We start from the raw sequence: 20,931 nt of genomic DNA on the forward strand, positions 1-20,931 counted from the left end.
GGAAAATATAATCCCAACTACACATGCAGAATGATGGGGTCTAAATTAGTTATCATCATTCAAGAAAGAGATCTTGGAGTTATTGTGGATAATTCTCTGAAAACATCCACTCAATATGCAGTGGCAGTCAAAAAAGTGAACAGAATGGTGGGAATCATTAAGAAAGGGATAGATAATAAGACAGAAAATATCATATTGCCTCTATATAAATCCATGGTACGCCCACATCTTGAATACTGCATGTAGATGTGGTTGCCCCATCTCAAAAAAGATATACTGGAATTGGAAAAGGTTCAGAAAAGAGCAACAAAAATGATCAGGGGTATGGAACGGCTGCCATATGAGTAGAGATTAATAAGACTGGGACTTTTCAGCCTGGAAAAGAGACGACTAAGGGGAGATACGATAGAGGCCTATAAAATCATGACTGTGTGGAGAAAGGAAATAAGGAAGCGTTATTTACTCCTTCTCATAACACAAGAACTAGGGGTCACCAAATGAAATTAATAGGCAGCAGGTTTAAAACAAAAGGAAGTATTTTTTCATATAACGTACAGTCAACCTGTGGAACTCTTTGCCAGAGGATGTTGTGAAGGCCAAGACTACAACAATGTTCAAAAAAGAACTAGATAAATTCCTGGAGGATAGGTCCATCAATGGTTATTGGCAGGGATGGTGTCCCTAGCCTCTGTTTGCCAGAAGCTGGGAATGGGCGACAGGGGATGGATCACCTGATGATTACCTGTTCTATTAATTCCCTCTGGGGTACCTGGTATTGGCCACTGTTGGAAGACAGAATACTGAGCTAGATGGATCTTTGATCTCCCCAGTATGGCCGTTCTTATAGGTACATATTTCTGTTAAACACTAACACTTTACGCGATTGTTGTGTGCTGCAGCTCTGAGAATGAAGCAGTTCTGGAGTGTAAAACACAGAACACACACATGGTGGAGGTCGGAAAAATGAAGCAATGTGAATATAGCATTACGATTGGCTCACAGAAAGATGCTGCCTGCCTATCTGTTGAATTTAAACAATCAATCCTCCACAGGTAAAGATAAGGTACAAAGGCAAAAATGAGGCAAAAAATGCAAATCTATGCCCGAATAGCAATAAGAAAATGAGTACTTCGAAATTGTCACAGAAAGTAAAGACAGGCGCGAAGAGGGTGTATTGCGCTGCACATACTGCAGCACTGAAGTCAGTGCTCGCGCTGACTGAAAGAAGGAGCATGTCAACAGCAAGCAACACAAGTAGCTTAAAGAAGAAAGGCAGCTTCAGGGCAGTCAGTCTGTACCAGGAGCTTTCACCAGGGCTTTAATGAAAGGGAGGACACAGCACAAGTGCGTCAATGAATCTGCACAGGCTCTTTGTTTCGCCCAATGACCCTGTTAATGGCAGAGGAGCCTATTGGTGACTTTATACGACAATCCTGTCCAATTGCAAAACCCCTTCCTAACACAGACAACCTCACTTGTACGTATCTGAAAGAAAACGATGACACGTTAGTACCTAAACCGATGGAACGACTTGATGGAAACGTGGTGCCTGATCCGATTTTTGACAAGTCTCCTGATGCTTTGGACCATCCAATTCTTGGCCTTTTGTTTTCAGGTTTTGATTTCAAGGCGAATAAACTGACATTGTTTTGTGCCGACATGACATTCATCCCCTCTGCCAACTGCGTTTTGTTGACACAGCAATAACTGGCATGTCTGAGATGTACCAACTAGCTTGGGAGAACGTGGTCACAGCTAACGCAGATTCTGCTTCCTGCAGAGTTAAGTTGGCATAGAGCTTAAACTCAATCAGAAACCAGAGCTGCTGCGTATTACCTGTCTTCTCATCTGATTAACATTGCGTTGTCAGCAGCTACTGCTACAGAGGAAATGAAAGACGTGAAATCTTGCATCGTGGATTTGGGGCTGTTTTCAAGCATGCAAACAAGCTGAAGACTTTGTTTTACACAGTGTGAAATGAGTGCAGAGCCAACTGCTGTTTACCTACCCCTGTTATGCCACATCAGTACTTCGCTGCCTGTCATGTAAATCACGTGTGGACTGTGCCACCGCATCTCCTAGATCATCCTGAGTTTGTTGGTTCTAAAGCAAAAACTCCGAAGAGTCTAGCAAATAACCAGAATGACTGTGAGATTCTGCGCACCAAGGTAATGGTCATTGTTGAAAACTTGGAATCAGCGTGTGACACACAGAAAACACTGGAGTTTTCTCTGACTACTGCCAACACGTTTGCCAATACAGACGTTTACTGGATCCTGACAACCAAAGTCTCAATTGAATTGAGCACAAAAGCTGCAGAAGATACAGAGAGAAAACCCAGCTGTTACTAGAAATTCTTCTGACCCCGGAACACGAGAAAACAAAAAAGTATTCAAAACCTTCAACACAACACCCAGTGAGAAATGGGAGATGACCACGGCCTGTAATCTGAACCTCAAAGTGTTTGGTGCCAAAGATTCTTTTTGGAATGTCATCCAGGTGTTGCACCCCTTCCTCAAGGTGAATTTTGCAGCAGACTACGATTGTTATGCCAGAGCATTTCAACCATTTACCACTAAATTTTAAATCTGAAAAGGGAATTTACTACTCACATCGAAACTGGATGTGCTGGCAGGCTTTGTGAAATAGTCATCCAGCCATACTTCCCAACTTCACCAAAGTGGCACAGAGAGCTTGGAGTGTACCCCCTGGATCTACCGACGCAGAGCGCTTATTGTCAAAGTTGGACTACCTCCAAGACAGCCAGAGGCTTGACATGAGTGAGGAGACTTTGGAAGAACATTACGCAAGCGTACGCAAACCAGGATTTCTGGATGAGCTACTAGCTCTGAGAGACAAAATATACCTTCGTACAATTAAGAAAAAAAAGCTTAAATTATAGCAGTAAAATGTGGATATTACAAAAGTTTTTTTCGTTCCCCCCCCCCCCCCCCAATTTTTTTTTAATTTTTAACCCAATTTCATCCCAGTTTTAATGTTTGGAAAATAAACACTGAAAAGTTCCCAGGTTTTTTTTTATACAAATAAAAACTGAAAACACGGAACACTAACTGTACCGCATCCAACCAAAACCCCAGTGGAAGTTTCAGGTAGGTGGAAAGTAATTATTAGTGTTGGAATTTGGTGAGGAAACTGCAGCCAGCACCCAGAATTTGCCACAGGATCGTGGGTGACAAGGGTAAAGACCTTGTCTTTAAGTCTCATTCAAAATATGAGCCCTCTTGCTACACAGCACCCCCTAGAGCCATAATGGGGCACTGAGTCAGTGCTGATGCAGCGGGAACACTGCCCCCTACTGAATCATCCCTGTAGCACCAAGGCTGTACTGCCAAGCTCTGACCCCATTCCAAACCCACTTAGCCTGAAGGATCAGGTGAGAGTGCAGCCTGAGGTCGCAGGCCAGACTGCAACTGAAAATGTTATTGCCCAATCTAGCGCGAGTCCGTGTGTGGAAGGAAGGGGCTTCTCAGGCTCTCATCTGAGACACTATGCAGAGGGAGATCCCTGCTGGATGATGACAGCCAGCCTGTCCGCTTCCCCCACCCCCACACGCTCCCACTTACTTTGTTGAACCTGGCAAAGGGGTAATCCTTTCCCTCCTCTGCAGCCCTCCTCCAGTGGTAGAACATCGCCCCGTCTTTCCTCGCGGGGTTGGTGAAGGGCATCCACTTCCAGGGCCGTACTTTCTTGGAGCCCAGCTTTGCCTTGACTGTGCGGTAGCCCTGCGTCGTGTCACTGGGCAGCAGTGGAGGCGCATCCCTGCAGAGCAGAGAAGGCCGGGTTGAGAGAAGCACTGAACTCCTCTGGAGGGTCTTTGCTATGGATCCTGGCAGCGCAGTAGGTAGTGCAGGACACCTAGGTTCAAGCCCCATTCCTGGTTTCGCACTCCCCATGAAGGAAAGACACTACACACAGCTCCGGGGTGACACTCTGGCTTTGGGTCACGCAACAGCATCCACCCCGCAATCGCCCTGAATCAACTCAAGCTCACCGCTGATGGGCTCCAAAGGGGAGTCAAAGCCACCACGATGTAAAGAGTGATGAGGGCGCAGAGCCTGCTAGCAAGGTCAGAGTCATTCTGTGTCAATGAAAGTCGGAGATGGAGCAAACAGCACGGAGGCGTTTGAAAGGAAGAGCTGACTGGAAAACAGACAGGCTAGAGGCCTCTGGGCCGATGGCACAGTCCATAGCAAATGCCATATTTGGGGTTGGGAAGGAATTTTCCCCCAGGTCACATTGGAAGAAACCCGGGGGCGGGGTTTGCCTTCCTCTGCAGCATGGGGCACGGGTCACTTACAGGTTTAAACTAGTGTAAATGGGGGATCCTCCATAACCTGACGTCTTTAAATCAGGAGTTGAGGATGTCAGTAACTCAGCCAGAAGCTAAGGGTCTGTTACAGGGGTGAGTGGGTGAGGTTCTGTGCAATGAGCCATGAGCAGGAGGTCACACTAGATCATGATGGTCCCTTCTGATCTTAAAGTCTACAAGTTTGCAGCATAACGCTTGCGGAAACAAAAGCAGTTGTTCCTCCTAGTGGCACATACAGGGGAATTAGATACAAAAGGGCATATATGCTGCCCCAGGCGACGTAGCTCTGGAGTGACTGCACTTTTCTCATCACATGCACAGAGCAGAGCCTCCCCATTTTGGAATGAGAAAGAAAATATAAACAAGAGAAACAAAAACAATAAAAAGCCTGGAGGAGATGAGACTCAAGGAGCTAAATTTTAGGGGCTGGACTGTCAAAGGCTCCAAGTGTGACTAGGCCAGGCAATGACAGACTGGAGCCAGAGGTGGGTGCCAGTTCTCCCATGAGACTGTGCAGAACACTAACCAGACATGCTTACTTTTTATCGGAGTAGAGAAGTGCATAAACCTCTCGGTGCATCCCCTCCGGCCTCTTAAATGTCAGCGTCTCAGATGATTTCTTGGATTTTTTCTGAAACAGAAGATTTTGGTTATAGATTTAGAATTTAAGGCAGAAGAGACCATTCGATCACACAGACTGACTTCTTCTATATATCACCAACTATTGTATTTTACCCAGTTATCCCTGTATAGAGCCCAATAACTTGTGTTTGGCTCCAGAAAGGTATCCCGTCTTGATTTGAAAACATCAGGTGATGGGAAATCCACCACTTCCCTTGGTAGTTTGTTCCAGTGGTTAATCAGCCTCACTGTTAAAATGTGGGCCTGATTTCTTATTGATTTTCTCTGGCTTCTGCTTCCAGCCATTGGCTCTTGTTCTGCCTTTCTCAGCTAGATTAAAGTCTTTTACTACCTGGAATTTTCTCCCCAGGAAGGTACTTCTACACTGAAATCGTGTCACCTCTCAGTCTTCTCTTTCATAAACTAAACAGACTGAGCTCTTAAAGTCTCTCACAGTAAGGCATTTTCTCCAGCCCTCAAATAATTTTTGTTGCTCTTTTCTGCACCCTCTCCAGTTTTTCAACATCTTTTTTAAAATGTGGACACTAGAACTGGACCCACTATTCCGGTATTGATCTCACCAATGCTGCATACAGAGAGAAAATCACCTTCCTACTCCTCCAGCTAGTGCTTTTTGAATATCAGGACATTAGAGCTCTTCTATTCTTCTGGAGTTATCCTAGTATTCCAAGATTTATAAAAATTAACATTAGTGAGCCAGAGATCTCATCAAGACAACTCTTTTAGGACTCTTGGTTGCAAATTATCCAGGCCTCTTGATTTTTAAGTATTTATTTCTAGGAAATATTGTTTAACACCCTCCTTAGTTACTAAGGTACTGGAAACTACTTCAATGTCCTGCAGCCTTCCAAATACAGAACAGAAATATTTATTGGACACTTCTACCTTTTCTGCATCATTAACAGTTTTACATCTCCACCTTGTAATGGGCCTATACCATTCTTGGAATTTTCTTTTGTTACTAGTATACTTTAAAAACTCCTTATTTTCCTTAGTCCTGCCAGCTGTGGAGTTTTCCTTTATGACTTATATTGATTATTATCTATTTCCCCTTTACTCCATTTGTCATATGTTGCTTCTCCTCAACTGCTGCCTTCACTCTGTCATGGAGCTAGGATGGGATTTTAATCAGTTGTCCTCTTTCTTGATTGTGTTTTTTTGGCGATCTAAGACACTTCCTTTAAAACTCCCAATTTTCATTCACATTTTTCTGTCTACATATTTCCCCTGAATCAATTTTGCTAATAATTTTCCTCAGTTTTGGGAAATTAACCCTTTAGAAGCACCAAGTATATTCATTACCTGTTGGTGCTGTCCTCTGTTTGCTCATATTGAATGTAATCATGTCATGATCACTGGTCCCTAGGCAACTTCCAGCCCATTGATAGATTCATCTTTATCTAATAATTGGAGATATACCAATCACCTAGAACTGGAAGGGACCTTGACAGGTCATCGAGTCCAGCCCCCTGCCTTCACTAGCAGGACCATTTTTTGCCCCAGATCCCTAAGTGGCCTCCTCAAGGATTGAACTCACAACCCTGGGTTTAGCAGGCCAATGCTCAAACCACTGAGCTATCCCTCCCTCTGTCATAATGATGTCTAACACAGACTTACCTCACGTTACTTTTGCATTAGAAAATGATCTATATATTTTACAAACACTAATGGTGTTTTACTACTGGCTGCATAAGACCTCTGAAGTGTGTCTCCCAAACTGAAGTCCCCCATAACACTGTTGATCTTTCCACACATTACAGACAGATGTTTAAGGAGTAACACATCCTGGACTCTGGTTTCCACTGGTGGCATTTAACAGATCTGCACCAATTCCCCGTCCCTGGTTTTGTTAGTTAGCACATTGATCCATATGTATTCAAGATCCTGTGGGTCTGAGTCATCCATAACTTTCAAACCAGTAATGGGCTCTTTAAGGCAGAGTGCCCACCCCCCAACTCTTTTACCCACTCTGGCCTTCGTACACAGGTCATGGCTAGTGATTTTAACACCCCAATCATGCACATTCTCTCACCAGTTTTCAGTAATGCCGGTATATCAGTCTTTGCACTGATGAGAAGGCAGCCCCAGGGAGCTGCACTTCTGTGTGGAGACAGACATTTCAATGGAGAGGAAACAGTGGGTGGGGAGTGCTTTGAGTGCGGTGGCATTTCATTATTATATAGTTTCATCTCAAATTGGAGTCTGGGACCTACGCTACAGTTGTGGTTCTCTTCGATCTGGAGTTCCTGTTCATCTCTCTGTTTATATTGTCCCATCCCCATAGTGTCTGAGCACAACAATGCCCCTGTGAAGTATGGAAGAAGTATTATACCCATTTAACAGGTGGGAAACTGGGGTACAGTGCACATTTTCTTAATACAGATAAGGCCTAAATGACTTGCCCAAAGTCACACAGAGATCCTGTGGTCAAGCCAGAGACATAGCTCAGGGTCTCCCAAGTCCCAGTTTCAACACCTTAACCCCAAAGCCTTCCCTTCTTGAGTCTGCCAGACATTTGGCATTTGACTGTTTAGATTTCCGACTAAACTTTTGGATTTTGTGAACACAACCCTCTGGAACACAAGGAGATGAGTAACTGAAGATACAGGGAAGCCAGGAGATGGACATACATGTAAGATGCCAGATACTCCATGGAAATGCCCAAAGTAAACAACTGTAATAGTAAAAAATATTTGTTTTCCTCAAATTCTTTCAGTTATAGTCGTTTGAGATGACGCTTGTGAGAACAGTAGGTAAAAAAATTTCAGACACAAGTGTGATTTTCAAGTTGGTGACTAGGGTAAAGAGTTCAAGGCCATAACCCCAGTACCTTATCAGAATTGATGATGTCCTTCTTATTGATGGTTCCCGTGTTCTCTGACTCCACACCCCCCAGCTCCAAAATATCCCGCACATCTGCACCCGTCGCCATCTTGCTCTCTAGAGGAAGAAACAAAGCAGTTAAAACAAGAGCCCTATGAACAGGCATCCACAGGGCATATATGCAGATTGTCCTCTGTAAAATTAACCACTTTGCTCATCCTCCTCCTGTGTACAACGCCCTTGCCCCTCCTCCCCACAGAGCAAACAGACCAAGTCATTCATCCTCGTTCAGCAAAAACAGAGCTTTGGAGCGGAGCCCGGAGCTGGAGTGCAGGGCAACCCTGGAGCAGTGGAGCTGCAGGTTTTTGCCTGGAGCTGGAGCGGAGCCGGAGCACAGCTCCAAAGCCCTGAGCAGAAACTTTATTTGATTCTAAAATGGACTTTATTCTTCAGATGCTTAGCAATAGAAAATGAGGGACACCAGTGAGGGGTACCTATTCCTGGAAAAGAACATAGGCATCACCATACAGGCTCACACCAAGGTATTTCTAGCCGAATAACCTGTCTCTGAAAATGGTCAGCACGAATTGCTTCAGATATCTTAAAAACAGCCAAATTATTTTGACAAGGAGGACAGAGGTCAGGTCTAAAACTACTGACAAGCTGAGGGAAAAAATGAGTTTTCCAACATAAAATAATGAAAAATTTATCAAATATTTTCAACTTTATACATACTGCACCAACGGAGATGCAGCCACCTCTGGTGTGGCGCCCGCTGTCACACAGTGAAAAAGGGGACATTTCTAGCCAAATGCTCTCTCGCTATCATGACAGTGACCCCATTGGATCTTTAGTGCCCACACAGAGCAGAGAAGGATGGCATTTGTAAGTTCTTATCCAAAGCTCCACACACAATAAAGTGCCTGGAATTCTACTTATTTATTGGGGATCCAGGGCTGTTGAAATTTGAACCAGTGGTTCCAGGAAGACTAGCCATCTCAAACCTGATGGTTAAACTGCTAAAATATCCCCTCCTAGATCTTCATCTCCTAAGAGTATAAAAGATTCCCACGGATGACTGCTCATCCGTTCAGATACCCAGCCAGTTAAAAGAGCACATTCCTCACAGGCACCAGTATGGCTGTGCTGCCTTCCCATGGGCTCAGTAAAAATAAACTTTTCAAGGAAAATCCTGGTAAGTGAGAAGCTGCCACTTGCCCAAGTGGGATGGGGTTTGAAAATCATTCCTGTTACCTGCCCGGATCCCAGACTTCCACTCTGTACAGACCCCCTCCCACTGCAAAGGCTGCTAGTGCTGACTTCTCCTTGGGATTTACCTACAGGAGAAAATGCAAAATGACACCTCAGTCACAGCCCAGGGGTAAAACTGGCTGGGATTTCCCTGGGGTGCTGAGATGGCGATTAAGGCCCATTGGGTCCTAGTGGATCCATTTTCAAATCATGATGGATGTTTTTCTAATGGCTCTGCCCTAGGAATTCTTGGGGGCAGCTCTCTGGCCTGTGCTATACAGGGGCCAGACTTGATCAGAATGGTCCCTTCTGGCCTTGCATCTGTGACCTCTCAGGGCATCCCACCGGAATACAGATTCCCCAGGGCCCATTAATCCCTGCCCCACCTCAGGAGCCACCAGAGCAAACTCCCTCAATCCCTGCCCAGAGACCCTATGTCCAGCCCCTCCCTCCCAGACCCCGACTCCATCCTCAGCCCCCAGCCCCTCCCCACAGCCCTGACCCCATCCTCAGACCCCCAGGCCCCTCCCCAGACCCTGACCAAATCCTCAGACCCCCAGCCCCTCCCCAGGCCCCATCCTCAGCCCCTCCCCACGGCCCTGACCCCATCCTCAGACCCCCAGGCCCCTCCCCAGACCCCGACCAAATCCTCAGACCCCCAGCCCCTCCCCCAGGCCCCAAATCCTCAGACCCCCAGCCCCTCCCCCACGGCCCTGACCAAATCCTCAGACCCCCCCAGCCCCTCCCCCACGGCCCTGACCCCATCCTAAGCCCCTCCCCCCAGCGCCCCACTCTCCCACCTGGGCCGGGGCCGCCCTAGGCAGCGCAGCCGGGGCTGGTGTCACAGCAATTCCGGTCCGATGAGAGGCACTTCCGGTCTCCGCCGCTACGAACCGGAAGTGCCCGGACCGCTCAGTCCAGCGGGTGGGTCCCGCCGGGTGGTGCCCCCGCCCCCGAGGCGCCGCGAGCGGTTTGCAGCCCGGGTCCCGGGGCCGGCAGAGCCGGGGGTGCGGGGACCAGGTGTCCCGGGGTTACGGGGCAGCCCCGATTTGGGGTCTCGCTCACAGAGGCTCCCGGTACCCCCCTCCCCCCCCCGATGTTTCACACTTGCCGCCTGGTCGCCCCACTCGAGCCCTGGAGGCCGGGCCGGGCCCGCCCCGCTGCCGTGGGGCTCCGCGCCCCAGCCCGGCTGCCCGCGGCGGGGGGGACCTGCCGCTCCTCGCCGCTAGGGGGCGCCCGTGCCCTGCCCTGGCCTCTGGCGAGCGCGGAACGTGGCCGAGCTGCTCACACACACTGCGCCCCCCCTGCCGCCCCCCCATACTGCCTGCCCCCCCCGCACCCCCTGCCGCCCCCCCATACTGCCTGCCCCCCCGCCCCCCCTGCCGCCCCCCCATACTGCCTGCCCCCCCCGCCCCCCTGAGCCGCTCACCCCCTGCCCGCACCGGGCCCCGCGCCGCCCAAGGCCTTACGGGAACGAGCCTGGGCAAGAACGGCCGCACCGGGTCAGACCAAAGGTCCATCCAGCCCAGTATCTGTCTACCGACAGTGGCCAATGCCAGGTGCCCCAGAGGGAGTGAACCTAACAGGCAATGATCAAGTGATCTCTCTCCTGCCATCCATCTCCATCCTCTGATGAACAGAGGCTAGGGACACCATTCTTACCCATCCTGGCTAATAGCCATTTATGGACTTAGCCACCATGAATTTATCCAGTCCCCTTTTAAACATTGTTATAGTCCTAGCCTTCACAACCTCCTCAGGTAAGGAGTTCCACAAGTTGACTATGCACTGCGTGAAGAAGAACTTCCCATTATTTGTTTTAAACCTGCTGCCTATTAATTTCATTTGGTGACCCCTAGTTCTTGTATTATGGGAATAAGTAAATAACTTTTCCTTATCCACTTTCTCAACATCACTCATGATTTTATATACCTCTATCATGTCCCCCCTTAGTCTTCTCTTTTCCAAACTGAAGAGTCCTAGCCTCTTTAATCTTTCCTCATATGGGACCCTCTCTAAACCCCTAATCATTTTAGTTGCTCTTTTCTGAACCTTTTCTAGTGCTAGAATATCTTTTTTGAGGTGAGGAGACCACATCTGTACACAGTATTCGAGATGTGGGCGTACCATGGATTTATATAAGGGCAATAATATATTCTCAGTCTTATTCTCTATCCCCTTTTTAATGATTCCTAACATCCTGGTTGCTTTTTTGACCGCCTCTGCACACTGCGTGGACATCTTCAGAGAACTATCCACGATAACGCCAAGATCTTTTTCCTGACTCGTTCTAGCTAAATTAGCCCCCATCATGTTGTATGTATAGTTGGGGTTATTTTTTCCAATGTGCATTACTTTACATTTATCCACATTACATTTCATTTGCCATTTTGTTGCCCAATCACTTAGTTTTGTGAGATCTTTTTGAAGTTCTTCACAATCTGCTTTGGTCTTAACTATCTTGAGTAGTTTAGTATCATCTGCAAACTTTGCCACCTCACTGTTTACCCCTTTCTCCAGATCATTTATGAATAAATTGAATAGGATTGGTCCCAGGACTGACCCTTGGGGAACACCACTAGTTACCTCTCTCCATTCTGAGAATTTACCATTAATTCCTACCCTTTGTTCCCTGTCCTTTAACCAGTTCTCAATCCATGAAAGGACCTTTCTTGAATTTTCATAGAGGATTCCCTGGAGCCCCCCATGCCTCCCCTCCTTATAACAACACCGGGGGGGTTGAAAATATTTACCACTCTGGACAGCAGCTGTGACTGAATTCCAGCCCTGGAACTAGCCCTGTGGGAAGCCACGTGAGGTTGGGTCTTTAGCACCATTCACTGAGTCCATGTTTCAGGAATAAGGGCTCAGATCTGCAGGGGGCCCTGGGAAATGTGACCCTGGAGTGAGACTGGGTGTCACTTTACCTCATGCTCCTGGCTGGCCTTTGCATAGCTGAGCACGGCACACCACAGCCAGCATCCTGTGTGAGCTCAGATCTGTGTGTAGTTAGACCAGTATTTTATATCAGCAAAGCGCTCCTAATGTGGACACAGCTTTCAGCAGCAAAAGTCTTCTTTGGGGGGGATAGCGTATTCCAGCCCCACCTGCAGCGTGCTCTACACTTAGTTTTGCCAACATAAAGGAGGTGGGGGGGAGTGGGGGCGGGAATCAAACCCCTAGCTGGTTTAGCTATGCTTGCAAAAGCCCCAGTGTAGGTGCAGTTATACTGGGTGGAGGAGTCCTTTTGTAGGTATGGCTTGTTTCATTTGGGGAACTGGTAAAAGCTTTGTCCACACTAGGGGCTATTGCCAGCATAGTTCTGTCAGTCACAAATCACAGCCCTGACCAACATAGCTATGAAGGTAAAAGTTTGTAGTGAAGGGACCAAATTCTCTTAATTCTGGTGGGAGAGACACATAGACCTAGCAGGAATTAGAGGGGAAATGAAGGCAGCTGTATAAACAATTGGAGAAAAGGGGAAGTTGATAGCAATTAATATAAACCAGAAGCTAGGAATTGCAGAAAATTGATAAGGGAAGCCAAGGGACACAAGGAGAAATCTATGGCCAGCAGAGTTAAAGACAGTCAGAAGGAGTTTTTTAAATACATTAGGAACAAAAAAAAGGATCCTGACAATGGTATTGGTCCATTAGTAGATGGAAATTGTAGAATTATTGATAATAATGCAGGAAAAAGCAGAAGTGTTGTGTATTCAGGGAGAAAACATGATATAGCCTCATCATCTGGTGATGACAATACTCTTTCCCTTCCACCAGTATCTCTGGAGAGTGTTAAACAGCAGCTACTAAAGTTAGACATTTTTAAATCAGCAGGTCAAGCTAAATTGCATCCAAGAGTTTTAAAAGAGTTGGCTGAAAAATTCACTGGATTGCTAATGTTGATTGTCAATGAGTCTTGGAGCCCTGGGGAAATTCCAGAAAACAGTTGATGTTGTGCCATTTTTAAAAAAAGATAAACAGGATGAGCTAGGTAATTATAGGCCTACCAGCCTGACATAAATTCCTGGCAAGACAATGGAGCAGAGAATACAGGACTTGATTAATAAATAATTAAAGGAGCGTAATGCTATTAATGCCAGTCAACATGGGTTTATGGAAAACAGATCCTGTCAAACTAACATTATTTTTTATGAGATTGCAAGTTTGTTTGAAAAAGATAATAGTGTTGCTGTAATATACTTAGACTGCTGTAAGGCATTTGACTTGATATGGCACAACATTTTGATTGAAAAGCTAGAAGGATATCAAATGAACATTGCACACATTAAGTGGATTAAAACTGGCTAACTGATAGGTCTCAATATGTAACTAAAGGGGAATTGTGACTGAGCAGGTCTCTTTCCCCTGGTGTCCTGCAGGGATTGGTTTTTTGCACTAGGCTATTTAACATTTTTATCAGTGACCTGCAAGAAAACATAAAATCATCATTCAAAAAGTTTACAGATGACACAACAATTGGGGGAGTGGTAAACAATGAAGAGGCCAGGTCACTGATTCACAGAGATCTTGATCGTGTGATAAATTGGGAACAAGTAAACATCATGCATTTAATGTGGTTAAATGTGAATGTATACAACTATGAGCAAAGAACATAGGCCATGCTTACAGGATGGGGGACTCCCTCCTGGGAATCCATGACTCTGAAAAAGATTTGGGAGTTGTGGTGGACAATCAGCTGAACATAACCTCCCAGTGTGATGCCATGTCCGAAAAGACGAATGCGCTCCTGGGATACATCAAATGGAATCTCAAGTAGGAGCAGAGAGGTTCTTTTAGTTCTGTATTTGGCACTGGTGCAACTGCTGCTGGAATAGTTTGCCCAGTTCTGGTGCCCACATTTCAAGAAGGATGTTGATAAATTGGAGAGGGTTTGGAGAAGACCCACAAAAATGGGGGATGCCAGCATAGAATCATGGAGATGCAGGGCTGGAAGGAGCCTCAAGAGGTCATCTAGCCCAGCCCCCTGTGCTGAGGCAGGACCAAATAAACCTAAACCACCCCTGACAGGGGGCTGTCCAACCTGTTCTTTAAAACCTCCAGTGGTGACGACTCCACAACCTCCCCCGGAAGCCTCTTCCAGAGCGTAACTCCCCTGAGAGTTAGATTTTCTGAATCCTAATATCTGACCTAAATCTCCCTTGCTGCAGGTGAAGCTCATCTCTTCTTGTCCTAGCTGCAGTGGACATGGAGAACAATCGGTCACTGTGCTCTTTATAACAGCCCTTAACCCCGTCAGTTTTCTGTTCTCAAGACTAACCAGGCCCCATGTTTTTAACCTTTCCTTGTAGATCAAGTTTTCTAAACCTTTGATCATTTTCGTTGCTCTCGTCTGGACTCTCCAATTTATCCACATCTTTCCTGAAGGGCAGGGCCCAGAACTGGACACAGTGCTCCAGCCGAGCCTTCACCAGTGCCACGGAGAACGGGACAATTACCTCCCGTGTCTAACATACAACACTCCTGTTAATACACCCCAAGATGATAGTAGCCTCTTTTGCAACTGCATCTCATTGTTGACTCATATTCAATCTGTGATCCACTAGCACCCAAATCCTTTTCAGCAGTACGGAAGAACGGTCATACTGGGTCAGGTCAATGGTCCATCTAGCCCAGTATCCTGTCTGCCGACAGCAGCCAATGCTGGTAATGAACAGAACAGGGAATCATCAAGTAATCCATACTCTGTCGCCCATTCCCAGCTTCAGAGGCAAACAGGCTTGGGACACCAACCCTGCCCATCCTGGCTAATAGCCATTGATGGACCTATCCTCCAGGAATTTATCTAATTATTTTATTAACCCTTTTATAGTCTTAGCCTTCACAACACCCACTGGCAAGGAGTTCCACAGGTTGACTGTGTGTTGTGTGAAGAAATATTTCCTTTTGTTTGTTTAAACCTGCTGCCCATTAATTTGGTGACCCCTAGTTTTTGTGTTATGAGGAGTAGTAAATAACACTTCCTTATTTACTTTCTCCACACCATTTTAGAGACCTCTATCATATCTCCCCTTAGTCATCTCTTTTCCAAGCTGAAAAGCACTACCACCTACCCAGTTATTCCCCATTTTGTAGATGTGCATTTTATTTTTTCTTCCTATGTGTTGTACTTTGCACTTGTCTTCACTGAATTTCATCTTATTTTATATAATTTTCTTTTTTTATAATTGGAGATATACCAATCTCCTAGAACTGGAAGGGACCTCAAAAGGTTGTTGAGTCCAGCCCCCTGCTTTCACTAGCAGGACCAATTTTTGCCCCAGATCCCTAAGTGGCCTCCTCAAGGATTGAACTCACAATGCTGGGTTTAGCAGGCCAATGCTCAAACCACTGAGCTATCCCTCCAGTTTTTCAGTTTGTCAAGGTTTTGAATTTTAACCCTGTCCTCCAAAGTGCTTGCAGCCCATCCCAGTTTGGTATCATCTGCAAATGTTGTATGCATATGCTCCACTCCATTATCTAAATAATGAATGAAAATGTGGAAAAGTACCGGACCCAGACTAACCTCCACAAGAGCTCCCTAGAAAAACACACACACACACACACACACACCAGTTAGACAGCGAACCACCCATAACTACTCTGAGTATGGTCTTTCAACCAATTTTGCAAGTTTCATCTAGACCACATTTTTCTAGTTTGCTTATGAGAATGTCATGTGGGACTGTTAAAAGTGTTGCTGAAATCAAGATCTCACAACTAAAACAGCTTCCCCCATATCCACTAGGTCAGGTCAAACAAGGACATTAGGTTGGCTTGGCAGGATTTGTTCTTGACTCATAATAGCCATGTCAGCTATTCCTTATATGCCTAGTATCCCTAGGCACTTGCAAATTGATTGGTTCATAGTTTGTGTCTGGGTATTGAAGTTCAGCTGAGCAGTCTCTAATTCCCCAAGTCCTTTTAAAGCTAGGCACTATGTTTGCCCTTCTCCAGTCCTCTGGGATCTCACCTGTCGGCCATGAGTTCTTTCAAAGATAGTTGCTAATGTTCTGAGATTGTTTTCGCTATTTCCTTGCATGAATTTCATCAGGCCCTTCCAACTTGAACACAGCTGTTACCTAACTATTCATCACCCTGTTCTTTCCGTCTGTGGCTGACATTCCTTCCCCCTTGATGTTAATATGGGTTGTGTTAAGTACCTGGTCACAATTAGTGAAGATTGAAGCAAAATGGGTGTTAAACACCTCACCCATTGTTAGCTCTCCCTCCCTGCTAAGTAGAAGACCTCCACCTTCCTTTGTCTTGCTCCTGCTCCTAATGTATTGATAAACTCTTTTCTTATGGCCTTTGCCAGGGGTACCTCATTTTCTGCCTTTTTGTCCCTACCTGCCTGTGCTGTTCTTGTTACTATTCTCTAGCAATTGGTCCATTTTTATACTTTCTATAAGGTTCCTTTTGATATTTTTTTCAGGTCATTAAAGAGCTCCTAATGGAGCCTCTCACTATTCTCCCTGTTGCATCTTTAGTATTGTCTTCTTGAGAACCTGCCAGATCTCCTTTATCCCTAAGAATGTTTTCCCACAGGACCTGACCTGCCAGTTCGCGGCGTTTGTGAAAGGCTGCTTTGGGCCTCCGCTGCCCTCACTCCTTCCTTTCCTTAGAAGCATGAAATGTATCATGTCATGGTCCCTGTCACCCTTCAAATGTCAGATTCACAACTAATCCTTCCCTGTTGGTCAGAATCACGTCTGAATTGGCTGCCCCCTGGTTCCTTCCTTCCCTGCCTGAACCCAACGGTTCCAGCACATTCCAAAAAACGTACCGGCCTTTCGTGTTTTGCCATTTTGCTTCATCAGCAGATGTCCGAGTAAAGTCCTCCCATGGCTAGCAGGTTGCTGCTGTTTGTTCTAGAAATGCCTCCTCCACCTGATTTGGTGGGCTGTAGTAGATCCTACCATGACAGCGCCCCTGGGTTTTCCCCCTTTTATCTTCAGCCAGAGACTTTCAGCTGCGCTGCCTCTCCCATCCTGCTGGATCTCAGAACAAGTGCATACAGCCCGAGTGCATAATTCAACCTGCCGCTCCCCGGTGTACCCCTCAACACCACCATTCCAGTCATGAGGCTGAGCCCATGAAATCGCCGTGATGCCAATTAAGTCATAATTTATATTACGGACTAATTAATCCAGTTCTTCCTGCGTATTCTCCAGACTGCTTGCGTTTGTCTTCAGACATCTAAGATGTTGAGCAGATTCCAACAGTTTTCCCTCTGTTGCTCCTATTGTAATTTCCCATTTCCCCCTCCCACAACATTCGGCCCTCCATTAAGGTCACCTTGTGATAGGTAATAGACCTACATGTGGGTTTTTATCATCTGCCCCATGACCTGATTTAAATGCCCCCTTTTAGCACGTAGTACAGCTGTGGGGTGGATTTTTCCATACTCCTGACCGATATCTGTGTGCCAGGAAAGCTTTGCAGCATAGACCTGGCCTTAGATTGTCAGCTGCTCGGGGCAGGGCTGGTCTTTGTGTTCTGTTTGTACAGCCCCTGGCACAGTGGGGGCCTGATCCAACCCTAGGGCTCCTAAGCACTGCAGCGCTACAGAGCAAGAGCCATGATAAATCCAGATAGGCCAGTGGTGTCCGTTGCCTGGACCCCGGGCTGCTCCTGACCCCTGGGGCTTTTCAGGCTGCAGAGTCTCAGCTCTCAGTTTGAAAATGGAGGTTTCCATCCAGCCTTCACAGTTTCAAGGTGGGGCCGGGGGACTTTCAAAACGTGAACTGAGTGTAACTAACCCAGGGATGTTTGCCTGAGTCTGCAGCCAGACTGGACTGAACTGCCCTGCTCCCGAGCGGTTTTACTGGGGTGCCCAAGGGTGACATGGCAGCATTAACCACTTCATTGCTGATCCTGCAGCAGCTGGCAGGGGTGGGGGTTAAGCCCCCAGTAGAAGTTGGGAGTTACTGCAGGAAGGGACAGGGGAGAAAGGATGGGGAAAGACAAGAAGCAAAGGGCCAGGCAGAGGGGTGCCCCTGAACTGAAGCTGGGCAGAGCAGAGTTGCACTGTCACGGCCCGGGCGTCGCTGTGCCCTGGAAGCAGGCAGGCGGGGGGGGGGGTGTGCCTCGTACTGTATTTAAAACTGCATTCAGCACAGGTGAGTTGGCCCCGCCTCAGGCCTGCACAGCTGTGGTTCACGCTGCTATTTAGTTCAGGCTGCTTTTCATTCATGGGCTGATTGAATCACTTCAGGCTAAACCAGGCAGGTGCTTTGAAATCCCCACGGCTGCTGGCTGCCATTGTATAACACCCGTGTGAAATTAACCAGTTTCTGTCCCACTGATTGACTGGCTGATTGCTTCACAGCTAGGGCCCGTTTGGGGGACAGCCAGGCCTGTATGGGATCCTTGCCTGTGCTCTGTGCCACAGGGCTCCCAATTGACTCAAGCCATATGGCTGCCTTTGCTTCCTGGACATGGCAGGGCCTTGCCCTACACTGCATAACAGGCCCTGCAACCCTCGGCTGGGGCAGCTTTATTTAAATGAGAAGATCATAGACTCATAGGCCTGGCAGGGACCTCGAGAGGTCGTCTGGTCCAGTCCCCTGCTCTCAAGGCAGAACTAAGACCATCCCTGACAGGTGTTTGTCCAACCTGCTCTGAAAAATCTCCAGTGATGGAGATTCCACACCCTCCGTGGGCAATTTATTCCAGTGCTTAACCACCCTGACAGTCAGGAAGTTTTTCCTAATGTCCAACCTAAACCTCCCTTGCTGCAATTTAAGTCCATTGCTTCTATACTCAGAGGTTAACAAGAACAATTTACCTCCCTCCTCCTTGTAACAACCTTTTATGTACTTGAAAACTGGTATCATGTCCCCTCAGTCCTCTCCTCTCCCAACCAAACAAACACAATCTTTTCAGTCCTCCCTCATTGCCCATGCCCTCCAGACCTTCAATCACCCCCGTTGCTCTTCTCTGGACCCTCTCCAATCTGCCCACATCTTTCCTGAACTGTCAGTTGCACACATACAGAACGGGCAATGACTGCCTAGGAAGGGATCTGGGGGTCATAATGGACGACAAGCTAAATATGAGTCAACAGTGTAACGCTGCTTCAAAAAAAAAAAAAGAACCTTGTTCTGGGCTGTATCAGCAGCAGTGTTGTGAGCAAGACACGAGAAGTCGTTCTTCTGCTCTACTCTGCACTGCTTAGGCCTCAGCTGGAGTATTGTGTCCAGTTCTGGGTGCCACATTTCAGGAGAGATGTGGACAAATTGGAGAGAGTCCAGAGAAGAGCAACAAGAATGATTAAAGGTCTAGAAAACATGAGCTCTGAGGGACAACTGAAACAAGTGGGCTTGTGTAGTCTGGAGAAGAGAAGACGGAGGGGACACGCTAACCAATGAAAGGGTTCAGGCACAGATCCTCAAAGGGAAATCAACTGGAGTCAGGTGTCAGAGGGGTAGCCGTGTTAGTCTGGATCTGTAAAAGCGACAGAGAGTCCTGGGGCACCTTATAGACTAACGGACGTATTGGAGCACGAGCTTGGGTGGCTGAGTACCCACTTCGTCGGACGCACGTCATTCAGCCACGAAAGCTCATGCTCCAATATGTCTGTTAGTCTATAAGGTGCCCCAGGACTCTGGGTCGCTTTCAACTGGAGTTAGTCGTCTCAACCCCTGTGGGGATCTGGGCCTTATGGAACTGAATACAAAGTGCAAACCCGGTCAGCACAGCAGCCCTTACACTGCCCCTCGCATTTCAACATGCTGCCAGGCTTGGGGCGGCCCCACAATTGTGTATCACAGAAGGGGGGGGGCAGGGGGCTCGTGGGCTAAACACATTAGCTGGAGGTTTCTGCTGAAATGAGCAGCAGTGACACTTGGCAGCCTGTGGAGATAAAGGGGGCGATTGGCCCGCGGGGTGTTGGTTCTGGGTGTGTGCAGCCATCACGCACTGGTTTGCGCTTGGCTCAGGTTAGAAGGCAGGTTTGGAACCCAAAAGCCAATCGTGGGCTGCAGGGCACCCTGCTACGGACCACGTCTCCAGAGACTCAGGCAAGCTGGGTCATTGCCCAGCCTCAGGCCCCCAGTTCGAACCCCACTGGAGCGAGCCCTTAGCTGAGTGGCTGGCGCTGGTGTGACACTCCTGGGGGGGCTGATCTGTGGGGCCCAGCTCTGCTCTCGGATTTGGGGTCCTCACAACCCTTTTGCTCCGAGCCACCAGGCCGTTACATGGTGCGGTTGCCTAGTGAAAGGGGTGGGTAATAGGATCTGGGGGACGATGAAGGGTCCTCGTGAATGCTACCCCCCAAGTGACCTTGACCTAACCCCATTAACCCCATTACCTCCCCTCCCCTCTTGCTAGGGGCTTGTGGAACGGAGGGTCTCTTGCAAGGCCATGTGCATTTTGGGGTGGGGGTGGGGGTCCTGGCATGGTTACCCATGCTGGAAAACACCCACACACGTATGTTACACATGTGCACACACATGCACACGCTGCAGGTACCATTCACCCGCCCTGATGCTTGTTGGCCCATTGCAGGAAGTGTCTGGTGCTGCCCGTCCAGTGCACCCCTACCCTGGGCCATTCCCAGCCTCGCCCTTGGCAGAGTCGTCTCCCAAGCAGCCCCTGCGCTCACCCATCCCGGCTGCCCTCGTGCCCACGGTGATGCCCAGGCGGTCCCAGCACTGCCCAACCCCTCTGCAGGGCGAAGGTCCTTGCCACGTTTCCCTGCCCCCTGCAGCCCTCGCTCTCTGCTGAGCCTGTCTCCCCTCCGCACCATGGCAGGCCCTGCAGGACGCCTGGCCCCCGGTGTCACACCCATTGCTGGGCCAGGCTGGGCCCCGTCACTCCAGCCAGCAGGTCTGTGCCCAGAGCCCACCTGAGCATTCCCCACCCCCAAGCCGGGGCTGAGTC

General features: G+C 47.8%; 1 protein-coding gene across 4 annotated transcripts in view; it reads right to left on the reverse strand.

Annotated features, from left to right (window-relative positions):
• The window catches only part of DMAP1 (DNA methyltransferase 1 associated protein 1), a 51,686-nt gene extending 34,747 nt beyond the window's left edge, over window positions 1–16,939 (reverse strand). Inside the window, exons 1-5 of one of the 4 annotated variants that reach the window (XM_039484596.1) lie at window positions 9,847–9,969; window positions 9,050–9,132; window positions 7,803–7,912; window positions 4,870–4,961; window positions 3,585–3,780 (exon numbers count right to left, since the gene is read on the reverse strand). In XM_039484596.1, the coding sequence (XP_039340530.1) occupies window positions 3,585–3,780; window positions 4,870–4,961; window positions 7,803–7,904 (390 nt within the window). In that variant the 5' untranslated portion in view covers window positions 7,905–7,912; window positions 9,050–9,132; window positions 9,847–9,969. Of the gene's footprint in view, window positions 1–3,584; window positions 3,781–4,869; window positions 4,962–7,802; window positions 7,913–8,530; window positions 8,550–9,049; window positions 9,133–9,846; window positions 9,970–16,831 lie in introns of those variants that run through there. The other 3 variants (XM_039484595.1, XM_039484597.1, XM_039484598.1) reach the window with 3 other exon arrangements.
• Between the last annotated feature and the right edge of the window lie 3,992 nt (window positions 16,940–20,931).

Source organism: Mauremys reevesii, linkage group 8, assembly GCF_016161935.1.
Source record: "Mauremys reevesii isolate NIE-2019 linkage group 8, ASM1616193v1, whole genome shotgun sequence".
Taxonomy (NCBI): Eukaryota; Metazoa; Chordata; order Testudines; family Geoemydidae; genus Mauremys; species Mauremys reevesii.